Source organism: Cynocephalus volans, chromosome 3 (genome assembly GCF_027409185.1).
Source record: "Cynocephalus volans isolate mCynVol1 chromosome 3, mCynVol1.pri, whole genome shotgun sequence".
Lineage (NCBI taxonomy): Eukaryota > Metazoa > Chordata > Mammalia > Dermoptera > Cynocephalidae > Cynocephalus > Cynocephalus volans.
The window spans coordinates 107,268,001-107,284,422 of NC_084462.1; the positions used below are offsets into that span (position 1 = coordinate 107,268,001).

At 37.8% G+C, this 16,422-nt stretch overlaps 1 gene segment (V, D, J or C); it reads left to right on the plus strand.

Annotated features, from left to right (window-relative positions):
- The first annotated feature begins 4,165 nt into the window (after nt 1–4,165).
- LOC134372675 (T cell receptor alpha variable 8-2-like) lies at nt 4,166–4,763 on the plus strand. The segment is given in 2 exon segments: nt 4,166–4,215; nt 4,325–4,763. Coding segments are annotated over 2 exon segments (489 nt in total).
- Nucleotides 4,764–16,422: the final 11,659 nt, after the last annotated feature.

The following is a 16,422-nucleotide window of genomic DNA, read 5'->3' on the forward strand; positions in this document are numbered from 1 at the left end:
TAGAATCATGTCATCTGAAGGCAGGGACAGTTTGACTTCAACTTTACCAATTTGGATGTCCTTTATTTCTTTCTCTTTCCTGATTGTTGTAGCTAGTACTTCAAATACTATGTTAAATAGTGGTGGTGAGAGTGGTTATCCCTGTCTTGTTCCTGTTCTTAAAGGAAAAGCTTTCAGCTTTTCCCCTTTCCAGGTGATATCGGTGGGGTGGGTTTGTCCTATATGGCTTTTACTGTGTTGAGATACTTTCCTTCTATACCTAATTTGTTGAAAGTCTTTACCATGAAGTGGTATTGAATTTCATCAAATGCTTTTTCTGCATCTATTGAGATGATCACATGGATTTTGTCCTTGATTTTGTTGATGTGGTGTATCGCATTTATTGATCTGTGTATATTGAGCCATTTTTGCATCCTTGGGATGAACCTAACTTGATCATGGTGTATAATCTTTTTAATGTGCTGATGAATTCTGTTTTCTAATATTTTGTTGAGAATTTTTGCATCAATGTTCACCAAGGATATTGGCCTATAGTTTTAATTTTTTGTTGCATCTTTGTCTGATTGTGGTATCAGGATGATGCTGGCCTCATAGAATAAGTTTGGGAGAATGGCCTCTGTTTTGACTTTTTTGGAATAGTTTGAAGAATATTGGTATTAATTCTTATTTAAAAGTTTGGTAGAATTCAACAGTGAAACAGTGAAAAGTCCTGGGCTTTTCTTTATTGGGAGATTGCTGATTATAGCTTCACTCTTGTTGCTATTATTGGTTGGTTCAGGATTTCTATTTCTTCTTGGTTCAGTCTTGGTAATTTGTATGTATTTGGAAATTTATTCATTTCCTCTATGTTTTAAAATGTATTGGTATATAGTTGTTCATAATAGTCTAACGATTTTTGAATTTCTGTGTAATCTGTTGCAATGGTTCCTTTTTCATTTCTGATGTTTTTTATTTGGGTCTTTTCTTTTTTTAGTTGGACTAGCTAATGGTTTCTTTATTTTATCTTCTCAAAAAACAATATTTTGCATTTTAAAAACCTTTCTTTTGTTCTCTATTTCATTTATTTATACTCTAATCTTGATTATTTTCTTCCATCTACTAATTTGGGGATTGGATTGTTCTTCTTTTTCTTGCATTTTGAAGTCTAATTTTATGTTGTTTATTTGAAGTCTTTCTATTCTTTTGATGAAGACATGTGTTGCAATAAAATTCCCTCTTCATGCTGCCATTGCAGTATCTGATAGGTTTTGATATGACGTGCTTTTATTTTCATTTGTTTCAGGAAGTTTATGGATTTCCTGTGTAATTTCATCTTTGACCCATAGGTCATTCAGGAGCAAATTGTTAAATTTCCATGTATTTATTTGCATAGTTTCCAAATTTTCAGTTATTATTGATTTCTAGTTTTATTCTGTTGTAGTCTGAAAAGTTACTTGCAATGATTTTACTTTAAAAAATCTGTTAAGAATTGATTTACAACCTAACCTGTGTTCTGTTCTCGGTAACGTTCCATGTTCTGATGAGAAGAATGTATATTCTGTAGTTGTTGGATGAATTGTTCTGTACATGTTTGTCAAGTCCAATTGTGTAAAGTATAGTTTAAATTTTGTGTTTCTTGGCTAATTTGTTACTTAGATGATCTGTCCAATATTGACAGAGGAGTGTTAAGGTCCTCAACTATTAATGTTTTGGGGTCTATCTGTGTCTTTAGGTCTAATAATATTTGATTTGTATATCTGAGTGCTCTGATGTTGGTCTTGTCAATTGGGAAGAGTTAAATAATGTAGTTCATTGCACTTGTTAACAGAAAATATATAAATAAATACAAGAAATAAATATAAAAAATATTATTCAAAGCTAAGACTCAGGATTTTAAGAATAGTTACTAGGGAACCAGTATATTATATTAGTTCTTCTTGGGAATGACTACCTGACATTCTATCCATCACTTAGTATCCAGGTAGAAATGACTCTGATGACTCACAGTTGATGACTCATGTTTCCATGTGTAGAGAGACCAGTAGAAAGAGACACCATCTATACTTATAAATGACTTAGGTTATTTTGTTCTTAGTTTATATTTCAGAATGAAGGACCAGGTAGCAGGATGGACTCCTTATGTCATTGTGCCCACGTTCCACACAAGGTTACTTCTTGAATAGGGTGCTTGGCCCATTGGCATGAACATGTGGACATATCATGGGAATTGTCAGGCTTCTTGTTAGGATAAAAGAGGATGCAACTGGTAAGTTTCTCCTCTCCTTTCCCTGCACCTAATGTCAGTTTGAAGATGGCTTAATTTTGTCACTGTTCACACTAAAAACTTCAGCATATCCAGGTGATTCATTTAAATTTTATAAATGCTTGGGATAAAGGCTATCCTACTTTTCTTCTCACACATAAGTACAGCAGCAGGATGGAGAATTCAGAGGGAGACTAGTGTAGCTATTCCACATATTGACCATCAATTTGCCCCGTTGAGTTCTGTCCCTCTCACCTTCCATCAGACCTACTGTCTTTCTCCACCTAGAACCTCTTCAGGGTCCCAAGGAGTGGATTTCTTTCATTCATGTTTCCATTATAATCTCCTCAATGTTCCTTCTGGGCCATGATTTTCCCCTCTCTGTTTCATCCATTAATGTGCTCATATCTACTTTACATTTTATGGGAACTCTTGATATTTTTTAATTTTTTACTATTTTTACCATTGTGAATTTAGGTTTTCTTGTTTCTACATATAAGTTTTATTTCAGTGAGAATTTTGGAGAGATAGGAGGAGAGTACATGTACTTAGAAATTTTGAATTACAAGCACATCCTGGTAACATTTAAAATTTAAAACTGGCTATACAATTTGGTCTTGTACTTTAGAGAAAATCTGTAGACAGGATCAAGATATAAATCAGATGCTCAAGGGAGAACTGGTTTTAGGCTGGTATGAGGCAATGGAATATACAGAAAGGAGTAAATTTGTTCTGACCTTATCATAAGAATCCATGTTTGCCAGATTCTCATTTCACCTAACGTTTCTCTCTTTGATTATTTCATTTTTAGAATCTAGTGATCTCTATGCTGAACTGGGTTGTGTGGGGACATGTTCTCCCTCAAGATTTTCATCTTATTATTAGCCCATAGAGTAGCCTGCCCCTGTTCGATAGGCCCTGTATCCCACCCACACAGGCTCCTGCTTGCTTAGCTCTGTGGTGTCACGGTCAATCTCTACCATGTCTTCTATACCTTTCACAACTTTCTCTTGTTTCCGGTATGCTGGTTGCATTCCTTACAGCTTTACTGAGTTCAAGTAGATTCACTTTCTTTTTCTCCCCTTGTTTTCAGAATCACTTATTTGCATGTCATACTTTCCTTACCTTATTCTCTTCTGGTTTCTCTACAGATGGGCCTCATAATTAACCTTTTTTGTAGTGTCATGCACCCACAATTTGGCATAATATATCAGTTTGTTCTGAGTACAATTGGAAAGGGACTCTCACTTTCTCTTTTTAAGCGTGGGATACCTAAGTTATTTTCTCCTAGCCTTACAAATGTCAAACTTGTTATCCTAAAACCAAGGAGTCTTTTTCACACTTTCTGTGTGGCAAAGAAAATTATTGCCTTTATTAGTTTGCATTGATTAACAACGTGTGATCTAGTCTAGAATATTGTGACTAAATTCTTGGTGAAGTAAATTATCCTTCTACTTTTATGTAACTTCAATTTTTAATGTATTTTAAGATTAATGAGACATTATCACATAATTGGGAAGGAAAAAAACGTTCCATCGAAGTTTTGACCTCACATCTGTGAAATGAGAAGGGAACAGCCTTCTTGGATTTTTGGTCCCTCCTCTGACCTCTAGAGGGCGATGTTGCTCACAGGTGCCATCTGTTACTGCAGCGGATCATCTTAACCCACTGAGCCCCTCCTCCTTTCAGGTACCTGATGCATTCTCACTGATGTCTGTGTAGACAGGGATATGTGACGAGAACAGAGACCAGAAAGCAGCCAGAATCCTTCAAGGCGAGCCCCTCTCTAACCTTTTTTGACACTTTTCAAAGCAAGGGGCTTGTCCAGACCGGCCTCCCCACTCCTCCTAGCTGCTGAGGCTCAGTGACCTCGGCTACAGTCCCACCTGGCTCAGGATCCTTCAGCGATTCCACTGCTCCGCCATGCTCCTGCTGCTCATACCAGCGCTTGAGATGATTTTTGTCCTGAGTGAGTAACATTCCACTCCCTTTCTTCCTCACACAAAAAGTGACTGTTCTAATTTGATCTGAATAGAGACACCTTTCTTCATAGCCAAGTCTGTGCTGTTTTTACTTACACAGCATTGATGTTGCAGGAGGAACAGGAGCCCAGTCAGTGACGCAGCCTGACCGCCACCTCACTGTCTCTGAAGAAGCCCCTCTGGAGCTGAGGTGCAACTACTCGTCTTCTGTTCCGCCATCTCTCTTCTGGTACGTGCAACACCCCAACCAAGGACTCCAGCTTGTCCTGAAGTATGTATCAGGGAACGCCCTGGTTAAAGGCATCAAAGGTTTCGAGGCTGAATATGTTAAGAGTGAAACCTCCTTCCACCTGAAGAAATCCTCAGCCCATTGGAGCGACGCAGCTGAGTACTACTGTGCTCTGAGTGACACAGTGCCTGGGACTGCAGGGGGAGCTCAACACAAACCTCCTGAGACACTGAGACTCTTTGTGACTCAAGAACTCCACCTGGGGAATTTTCAAGATCTATTTTTCCTGTGCCTCCTGCGAAGGCAATAGGGAGGGTAGGCTGAGCCCCGAGGAGTGCTTGTCTCCTGAATAGTTGCTTCATTGTCAATGCCGTGCCACATTCAGATACGCTTTGTCCCAGATGGAGGTCTTCTGATGAATATCCTCAGGAGGAACCCCTCCCCCAACTCTGAGTCCCACCTGCACACTCTGAAGAAAGTGCATCATTAAGTGTGAGAGCTCTGAAATAAAAAAGACAATAGCTTTTTAATAAAAACTCATTTCTAGCTTTCATTAGGACAATTATAAGTGTCTCATGTGTTGGATAACTGAAGCACTTGGGCATAATGTTAGCTGACAAGTTGTTTAGCATAGATTCTTAGTTACAGTACTATAGATTCTAGACCTAGATGAGAAGCTTGATTTCTAGTGCTTGTGCAGTATCCCACTGTGCAATACCGACGTATTTTAAAGTAAATTAGACAGCATAATATTGAAATTTTAATCTTGTGAGCATAGAGCATTACACAAAACCAATGAACAAGCGGAACATAATTCTTTATTCCCTGTACTGGCCAGCCACCAAAAAATCCCCAAACCCAAACCCCCAACAAACAATCAACACCCCCCAAAACACCTAGTCGTAATCTTTTTTTGAAACAGCTATTTCAGTGATGTCCAAATTAAAAATCTGAAGCAATTAACCCACAAAAAGATATCAAAAATAATAGAATCAACTACTGAAAAACTCTAAGGCATTTTAGTTTAACAATTCACACAAATTTATGATACAATTAAAATCACACACAAAAATGTCCAATCTTTCAAAAACTACACTGAAAAAATTTATTGGAAAATAGAATTGTACTACAGAAGTTCACAATATCAGAGATTACGTTAATTCTAATAAGGATATCTAAGAATAGGGAACTTTTAAAATTTTATTTATTTATTTTATTTTTAATAATTTTATGTTTACTTTTTTATTTATTGAAACATAATTGATTGTTTCTGGGGGGTACAGCATTGAATATCAATACCTATGTGCAATAAGTGATGCTCAAATCAGGATAATAAGTGTATTCAACATTACATAATGTAATCATTTTTTTGGACCTTTACCAAATTTTGGCTACTCCCCCCTTCCCTTTTCCACCTCTGGTGGCCTTCAGGTCTGTTCTCTCCATGAAAATTCAACAAATTATTGTGATTGTTGTATCTCTCTTTCTTTTTAAAATTATTTGCTTATTATTTTTTTGTTTTTAGTTTCCACTTATGGGTGAGGATATGTGGTATTTCTCTTTCTGTGCCTGGCTTATTTCACTTAACATAAGTTCATCCATGTTACTGCAAATGGCAGAATTTCATTCTTCTTTATGGCTGAATAGTTTTCTATTATGTATATATACCTCATTTTCCTTATCCAGTTGTCTGTCTATGGACATTTATGCTGATTCTAACTCTTAGCTATTGTAAATAGAGCTACGATAAACATGGGAGTTCTGGTATCCCTTCACCATGATGATTACTATTCATTTGGGTATATATCTAGCAATGGGATTGCTAGATCATATGGCAGTTCTATCTGTAGTTGTTTGAGGAATCTCCATATTGTTCTCCATAATAGTTGCATTAATTTACAGACCCACCAAAAGTGGAGGAGGGGAAACATTTTTTATTTACTCTGCAAAAATCGTAGCAAAAGCCAACATGTTTAAGACATTTTATATACATGATTAAAAAAATTTATTTTATTAATATAGTTTTTTATATTCTATGCTGTTGTGGAGCAGTTGGAAGGAAGAGGGAGAGGGGAAAGGGGAAGGAAATGTAATGGAAGAAGAGGAAGGAGGAGGGGTGGGATTGAAGCCTGTGGCACCCCCCACATTCCCACAGGAGAGACCGTGGGCTTCCAGCAGTGCCTTGGTCATTGCTGAGCTGGGTGCAGATGTCAAGGGGGTGGGCATAAGCCTTGCCTCCCACCACCCCCGTTTGGGAACCTGGGGCCCTTTTTGCTACAGCTTGGTGGTCATCACTGGGCTGGTTGCACGTGTTGGAGGTGCATGGTAAGGCCCTTGACCCCCACCGCTTCAGACTGGGAGAGCCCGGGGCACTTCCTGCAGTGGCTCAGTGGTCATCTCCCGGCTGGTTGCTTGTGTTGGGGGAGCATGAATGAGGCCCTTGGCCCCCCACCACTCCAGCTGGGGAGAGTCTTGGGTACTTTCTGTGGTGGCTCGGTGGTTGTCACTGGGGTAGTAGCACATTCGCTGGGGGGTGGTGTGTGGCCAAGGCCCTTGCCCCCAAATCTTGAGACTGGTTGCAGGTGTCAGAGGGCATGGCTGAGGCCCCCGACTCTCACTGCTTTCTAGCTTGGTAGCCCAGGGAACTTCCAGTCCTTCTACGTGTCACAGGTGTTCTTTGGTGAAATGAGACCTTTACCAGTTAATATCAAACTTTGTCTCTGGTTGTGGGTACTTTGTTTTTTCTTTCAGTTCTGTGTTGGATTATTTTCTGTTCCCACCAGTTAAACTCTGCACTGGAATTAATTTGTCATCCTTTGCTTATTTCTAAAATGGGGAACTTCCTGCGTGGAACAGTACTCAAGCTGTGTGGTTTAGCTAAATTGCTGCTTTGCTGCTGATTCCCTAGGGAAGGCTTTTTGTGCATCTCAGGTTGACTTTATAGGTACTTCCAGGTTTAGTGAAATCCCATGCACCTTGGTTGTGCAGAAACACTGGTCTGAACCTGAGTCTTTTCACCAAACTGCACCCCATGCAATTCTATATTCCTGACCAGTCTCCTCTGAGTGGTCCTACACTGATTGGGGGGCAGATCAGCTGTCCTTGCTGTGCCCCATTGTTCTACTGGGGGGCCCATCTCCCCCACCACCCATGCTGTAAACACTTCCCATGGGACAGGCTGTGCTCTGGTCCCTTGCAATGACTCACTAGCCTCCGACTGGCTCCTGTTTTTCAGCTGTTGTGGCTCTTCAGTCCTATGTGGGTCCATGGGAACCCTATTATTGGTATTGCTGGCCTGGGGGCCACAAAAGCCCTCTTCTCCTCTGCTGCCTCCAAGCAGCTTCATCTGAAAGGCACAACTGCAGCTTTTTGCCAGCTTCTGCTCTGTGCACTCAGCAGCTCCAGCCTGGAAGCAGCCAGGATTTGAAATAGTTGGAGCATTTTTTTCTTCCTTTCATTGTAGCTTCTCCCATTTTCATGCATACTTTGTAGGTCTCTCCTCTTTATCCCCTCAGCTCTAGCAGTCCCAGCTTGGCTATTGTTGCTTTTTTATAGTTGTAAATTGGTTGGTTTGTGGGAACGAGTGACGCTGGAGACCATCTTCCACCATCTTGACTGGAAGTCTCTATATACTTGATTTAGATTCTGAATTCTTATTTGCGGTTTGATTCATGTTGTAGAATTTTAAAAAATGCCCATAAAATATTGTAAAAGTTTACACATACAGAAGTTAAGCCTTTCTTAATTCAACATTTCATATTTATGGTGGTGGAAATTATGAAGTAAATCATCTCACTTCTTAAAAATATTTACAATTACCTAAATGTACTTTAAAAAATGAGATGAGGTGAAATTCTTGTCTTATAATTGATCTCCAGAGCTATTAAAACATAAATTTAAAAATAGTTTTAAAAATATTTCTATGAATTGAACAAACAGGGGCAGAGGATCTGTGTTCAAAGTTATTATTTAGACCTAGCTTCTTTCAGAAAGTTTGTCCTTTCTCATTATTTCTTTTATGGTCCTTATTTTCATTTAGGCCCCCTCTTTTCAGGGTAAGAGCACATAACATGAGGTCTACTAAAATTTTTAAGTGAACAATTCAGTACTTATGTCTATTTAGGCTTTTGTTGCCTGTGCTTTCGGTGTCATATCCAAGCATTGGTTATTGCCAAGACTAAAGGCAAGAAGCTTTTCCCTTATGTTTTCTTCGAGGAGTTTTACTGTTTCAAGTCTTACGTTTAAGTCTTGAAACCATTTTGAACTGATTTTTGTGTATGGTGTTAAGGGTTCAATTTCATTCTTTTTGCAAATGGATATACAGTTTTCCCAGCACCTTTTGTTGAAGACACTATCCTTTCCTCATTATGTATTTTTGATACCATTTTCAAAGATCAGTTGACTGTGTATGTGTGGGTTTATTTTGGGTCTGTCTAATTCTGTTCCATTGGTTTACGTGTCCATCTTTAGACAGTATCACACTGTTTTAATTACTGTAACTTTGTAATATATTCTTTTTTAAAATTTTAACTTCTCAATATACATTGTAGTCAATTTTCATGACCCTTTACCTAGTGCTCTTCCCCCTCTCTCTCTCTTCTCCCCACTACATCATATCTATTCACTTGTCTTAAAAAGTTCAAGGCATTGTTGTGATTGTTGTGTCTTCTTCCTCCCCTGTTTGTGTGTGTTTATTTATTTATTTAGCTTTAGCTCCCACAAATAAGTAAGAACATGTGGTATTTCTCTTTCTGTGTCTGACTTGTTTCACTTAATATAATTTTCTCTAAGTCCATCCATGTTGTTGCAAATGGTAGTATTTCATTCTTCTTTATGTCAGAATAGTTTTCCATTGTGTAGATATATCACAGTTTCCTTATTCACTCATCTGATGATGGACATTTGGGCTGGTTCCAACTCTTTGCTATTGTAAATAGTGCCGCAATAAACATTGGCCTACCAGTATCCCTTCGGCATGATGATTTCCATTCCTTTGGGTATATTCCAGAGGTGAGCTGGGTCGTATGGTAGATCTGTCTGTAATTTTTTGAGGAACCTCCATACAGTTTTCCATAAAGGCTGCACCATTTTGCATCCCCACCAACAGTGTATGAGAGTTCCTTTTCTCCACAACACAACCTCTACAGCACTTATCATTCTCAGTCTTTTGGATATTAATCATCCTGACTGGAATGAGATGGTATCTCAAAGTGTCTTGATTTGTATTTCCTGGATGCTGAGTGGTGTTGAGCATTTTTTCATGTGTCCATAGGCTATTCATAATTCTTCCTTTGAGAAATGTCTATTTAGCTCCTTTGTACATTTTTAAATAGGATTATTTTTTTTTTCTGTAAAGTTGTTTGAGTTCTTTGTGTATTCTGGATATTAATCCTTTGTCTGATGTATACTTTGCAAATATTTTCTCCCACTCTGTTGGCTGTCTTTTCACTCTGTTGATTGTTCCTTTTGCTGTGCAGAAGCTTTTTAGTTTGATATAATCCCATTTGTTTATTTTTCCTTTAGTTACCTGTGCTTTAGGGGTCCTATTCATGAAGTCTGTGCCCACTCCTGCTTCCTGGAGTGTTTCTCCAATGTTTTCTTTAAGGAGTTTTATTGTTTCAGGATGTATATTTAATTATTTAATCCATTTTGAGTGGATTTTGATATATGGTAAGAGGTATGGGTCTAGTTTCATTCTCCTACATATGAATATTCAGGTTTCCCAGCACCATTTGTTGAAGTGGTCTACTCTTCCCCAGTATGTGGACTTGGTGCCTTTGTCAAAGATCAGATGTCTGTAGGTGTATGGGTTGATTCCTGGGTTCTCTATTCTGTTCCATTGATCTGTGTGTCTGTTTTTATGCCAGTACAATGCTGTTTTGATTATTATAGCTTTGTAATATAGTTTAATGTCAGGTAGTGTTATGCTTCCTGCTTTATTTTTTTGCTCAGGATTGCTTTGGCTATGTGGGGTCTTCTGTTATTCCATATACATGTCTGGATATTTTTTTCCATTTCTGAGAAAAATGTCATTGGAATTTTGGTGGGGATTGCATTGAGTCTGTAGATCACTTTGGGTAATATGGAAATTTTCACAATGCTAATTCTTCCAATCCAAGAGCATGGGCAATCTTTCCATCTTCCTGTGTCCTTTTTGATTTCTCTCAACAGTAGTTTGTAGTCCTCTTCCTAGAGATTTTTCACATCCTTGGTTAACTTTATTCCTAAGTATTTTATTTTTTTGTTGGCTATTGTAAATGGTCTAGCTTTCTGGATTTCTTTTTCTGGTGTTTGCTGTTGGAGTATAGAAATGCTATTGATTTTTGTGTGCTGATTTTGTATCCTGCAACTTTGCTGAAATCATTTATCAACTCTAGGAGGTTTTTTTGTAGAGGCTTTAGGCTGCTCAATGTATAGGATCATATCATCTGCATAGAGGGGCAGTTTGACTTTTTCTTTTCCAATGTGGATGACCTTTATTTCCTTCTCTTCTCTGATTTCTCTGGCTAGTACTTCCAACACTATGTTCAATAAGAGTGGTGAGAGTGGGCATCTTTGTCTAGTTCCTGTTCTTAAAGGAAAAGCTTTCAGCTTTTCCCCATGCAGGATGATATTGGCAGTGGGTTTATCATATATAGCTTTAACTGTGTTGAGATACTTTCCATCTATACCTAACTTGTAGAGAGTCTTTATCATGAAAAAATGTTGAATTTTGTCAAATGCTTTTCCAGCATCTATAGAGATGATCATATGGTCTTTGTTTTTGCTTTTATTCATGTGGTGTATCACTTTTATTGATTTGCATATGTTGAACCAACCTGCAGTGAACCCATCTGATCCTGGGCTTTTCTTTGTTGGGAGCCTTCTGCTAACAGCTTCAATCTCTTTTATTGTGATTGGTCTGCTCAGATTTTCTATATCTTCTTGGCTCAGTTTTGGTAGTTTGTATGTGTCCATAAATTTATCCATTTCCTCCAGATTTTCAAACTTATTGTCATATAGTTGTTTATAGTAGTCTGTAATGATTTCTTGTGTTTCTGAGGTGTCAGTTGTGACATGACCTTTTTCATTTCTAATTTTTGTTATTTGGGCCTTCTCTCTTCTTTTCTTAGCCTTGCTAAAGGTTTGTCGATTTTATTTATGTTTTAGAAAAGCCAGCTTTTTGTTTCATTTATCCTTTGTATTATTTTTCGGGTTTCTATTTCATTTAGTTCTGCTCTGGTCTTAATTATTTCTTTCCATATACTAACTTTGGGTTTGGATTGTCCTTGTTTTTCTAGATCTTTAAGGTGAAGTGTTAGGTTGTTTATTTGCCATCTTTCCATTCTTCTGAAGAGAGCATTTAACATTGTAAGTTTCCCCCTTAGTACTGCTTTTGCTGCATCCCACAAGTTTTTGTATTATGTGTCATTATTTTCAAGAAATTTTTTGATTTCCTGTTTAATTCTTCTTGGACCCATATGTCAATTAAATGAAATGTTGCTTAATTTCCACATGTTTGTATAGTTTCCATGGTTTTGTGTGTTATTGATTTCTAATTTTAATCCATTGTGATTGGTAAAAATACATGGAATAATTCCTATTTTTTCTGAATTTGTTGAGACTTGCTTTGTGACCTAATATGTCATCTATCCTGGAGAATGTTCCATGTGCTGATGAGAAGAATGAATATTCTGATATTGTTGGGTGGAATGTTCTGTAGATATCTGCCAAGTCCAATTGGTCTAAAGTTTTGTTTAGATCTTGTGTTTCTCTATTGACATTTTGCCTAGATGATCTGTCCAATGTTGAGAGTAGGGTGTTCAGGTCCCCCACTATTATGGTGTAAGTGTCTATCTCATTCCTTAGATATAATAGTGTTTGCTTTATAAATCTGGCTGCTCCAACATTGGGTGTGTATATATTTATGATTGTTATGTCTACTTGATGGATAGATCCTTTTATCATTATAAAGTGGCCTTCTTTATCTCTTCTCATGGTTTTTGCTTTAAAGTCTTTTATTTATTTATTTATTTATTTATTTATTTTATTTTTTTTTTTAAATTTTATTTTGTCGATATACATTGTGGCTGATTATTGCTCCCCATCACCAAAACCTCCCTCCCTTCTCCCTCCCCCCTCCACCTCAACAATGTCCTTTCTGTTTGCTTGTCATATCAACTTCAAATAATTGTGGTTGTTATATCTTCTTCCCTCCCCCCCCCCGGTGTGTGTGTGTGTGTGTGTGTGTGTGTGTGTGTGTGTGTGTGTGTGTGAATTTATATATTAATTTTTAGCTACCACCAATAAGTGAGAACATGTTGTATTTCTCTTTCTGTGCCTGACTTGTTTCACTTAATATAATTCTCTCAAGGTCCATCCATGTTGCTGCAAATGGCAGTATTTCATTCGTTTTTATAGCTGAGTAGTATTCCATTGTGTAGATGTACCACATTTTCCGTATCCACTCATCCGATGATGGACATTTGGGCTGGTTCCAACTCTTGGCTATTGTAAAGAGTGCTGCGATAAACATTGGGAAATAGGTATACCTTCGACCTGATGATTTCCATTCCTCTGGGTATATACCCAACAGTGGGATAGCTGGGTCGTATGGTAGATCTATCTGCAATTGTTTGAGGAACCTCCATACCATTTTCCATAGAGGCTGCACCATTTTGCAGTCCCACCAACAATGTATGAGAGTTCCTTTTTCTCCGCAGCCTCGCCAGCATTTATCGTTCATAGTCTTTTGGATTTTAGCCATCCTAACTGGGGTTAGATGGTATCTCAATGTGGTTTTGATTTGCATTTCCCGGATGCTGAGTGATGTTGAGCATTTTTTCATATGTCTGTTGGCCATTTGTATATCTTCCTTAGAGAAATGCCTACTTAGCTCTTTTGCCCATTTTTTTTTTTTAAATTTTATTTTGTCGATATACATTGTAGCTGATTATTGCTTCCCATCACCAAAACCTCCCTCCCTTCTCCCTCCCCCCCTCCCCCCCGACAATGTCCTTTCTGTTTGCTTGTTGTATCAACTTCAAATAATTGTGGTTGTTATATCTTCTTCCCCCCCCCCCCGGTTTGTGTGTGTGTGTGTGTGTGAATTTATATATTAATTTTTAGCTCCCTCCAATAAGTGAGAACATGTGGTATTTCTCTTTCTGTGCCTGACTTGTTTCACTTAATATAATTCTCTCAAGGTCCATCCATGTTGTTGCAAATGGCAGTATTTCATTCGTTTTTATAGCTGAGTAGTATTCCATTGTGTAGATGTACCACATTTTCCGTATCCACTCATCTGATGATGGGCATTTGGGCTGGTTCCAACTCTTGGCTATTGTAAAGAGTGCTGCGATGAACATTGGGGAACAGGTATACCTTCGACTTGATGATTTCCATTCCTCTGGGTATATTCCCAACAGTGGGATGGCTGGGTCGTATGGTAGATCTATTTGCAATTGTTTAAGGAACCTCCATACCATTTTCCATAGAGGCTGCACCATTTTGCAGTCCCACCAACAATGTATGAGAGTTCCTTTTTCTCCGCAGCCTCGCCAGCATTTATCGTTCAGAGTCTTTTGGATTTTAGCCATCCTAACTGGGGTTAGATGGTATCTCAATGTGGTTTTGATTTGCATTTCCCGGATGCTGAGTGATGTTGAGCATTTGTTCATATGTCTGTTGGCCATTTGGATATCTTCCTTAGAGAAATGCCTACTTAGCTCTTTTGCCCATTTTTTAATTGGGTTGCTTGTTTTCTTCTTGTAAAGTTGTTTGAGTTCCTTATATATTCTGGATATTAATCCTTTGTCAGATGTATATTTTGCAAATATTTTCTCCCACTCTGTTGGTTGTCTTTTAACTCTTTTAATTGTTTCTTTTGCTGTGCAGAAGCTTTTTAGTTTGATATAATCCCATTTGTTTATTTTTCCTTTGGTTGCCCGTGCTTTTGGGGTCGTATTCATGAAGTCTGTGCCCAGTCCTATTTCCTGAAGTGTTTCTCCTATGTTTTCTTTAAGAAGTTTTATTGTCTCAGGGTGTATATTTAAATCCTTAATCCATTTTGAGTTGATTTTAGTATACGGCGAGAGGTATGGATCTAGTTTCATTCTCCTGCATATGGATATCCAGTTATCCCAGCACCATTTGCTGAAGAGGCAGTCCCTTCGCCACTGAATAGGCTTGCTGCCTTTGTCAAAGATCAGCTGACAGTAAGTGTGTGGGTTGATTTCTGGATTCTCTATTCTATTCCATTGGTCAGTGTGTCTGTTTTTATGCCAGTACCATACTGTTTTGGTTATTATAGCTTTGTAGTATAGCTTAAAGTCAGGTAGTGTTATGCCTCCAGCTTTATTTTTTTTTGCTCAGCATTGCTTTGGCTATGCGTGGTCTTTTATTGTTCCATATAAATGTCTGGATACTTTTTTCCATTTCTGAGAAAAATGTCTTTGGAATTTTGATGGGGATTGCATTGAATTTGTATATCACTTTGGGTAGTATGGACATTTTCACTATGTTGATTCTTCCAATCCAAGAGCATGGGATATCTTTCCATCTTCTTGTATCCTCTCTAATTTCTCTCAGCAGTGGTTTGTAGTTCTCATTATAGAGATTTTTCACCTCCTTGGTTAACTCAATTCCTAAGTATTTTATTTTTTTGGTGGCTATTGTAATGGGCAGGCTTTCTTGACTTCTCTTTCTGCATGTTCACTATTGGAGAAAAGAAATGCTACTGATTTTTGTGTGTTGATTTTGTATCCTGCTACTGTGCTGAAATCATTTATCAATTCCAGCAGTTTTTTTGTAGAGGTTTTAGGCTGTTCGATATATAGGATCATCTCATCTGCAAACAGGGACAGTTTGACTTCATCTTTTCCAATCTGGATGCCCTTTATTTCCTTCTCTTCTCTGATTGCTCTGACTAGTACTTCCAACACTATGTTGAATAAGAGTGGTGAGAGTGGGCATCCTTGTCTAGTTCCTGTTCTTAAAGGAAAAGCTTTCAGCTTTTCCCCATTCAGGATGATATTGGCTGTGGGTTTGTCATATATGGCTTTAATTATGTTGAGATACTTTCCCTCTATACCTAACTTATAGAGGGTCTTTGTCATGAATGAGTGCTGAACTTTATCAAATGCTTTTTCAGCATCTATAGAGATGATCATATGGTCCTTGTGTTTGAGTTTATTAATATGGTGTATCACATTTATTGATTTGCGTATGTTGAACCAACCTTGCATCCCTGGGATGAATCCCACTTGATCGTGATGAATAATTTTACGTATGTGTTGCTGTATTCTGTTTGCTAGTAATTTAGTGAGGATTTTTGCATCTATATTCATCAAGGATATTGGCCTGTAGTTTTCTTTTTTGGTTATATCTTTACCTGGTTTTGGTATCAGGATGATGTTTGCTTCATAGAATGAGTTTGGGAGATTTGCGTCCGTTTCAATCTTTTGGAATAGTCTGTAAAGAATCGGTGTCAATTCCTGTTTGAATGTTTGGTAAAATTCTGCTGTGAATCCATCTGGTCCTGGGCTTTTCTTTGTTGGGAGCCTACTGATAACAGCTTCAATCTCCTTTATTGTTATTGGTCTGTTCAAATTTTCTACGTCTTCACGGTTCAGTTTTGGGAGCTTGTGTGTGTCCAGAAATTTATCCATTTCCTCCAGATTTTCAAATTTGTTGGCGTATAGTTGTTTATAGTAGTCTCGAATGATTCCTTGTATTTCAGATGAATCAGTTGTAATATCACCTTTTTCATTTCTAATTTTTGTTATTTGAGTCTTCTCTCTTCTTTTTTTTGTTAGCCATGCTAATGGTTTGTCTATTTCATTTATCTTTTCAAAAAACCAACTTTTTGATTCGTTGATCTTTTGAATTGTTTTTTGGTTTTCAATTTCATTCAGTTCTGCTCTGATCTTAATGATTTCTTTCCATCTGCTAACTTTAGGTTAGGATTGTTCTTGTTTTTCTAGTTCTTT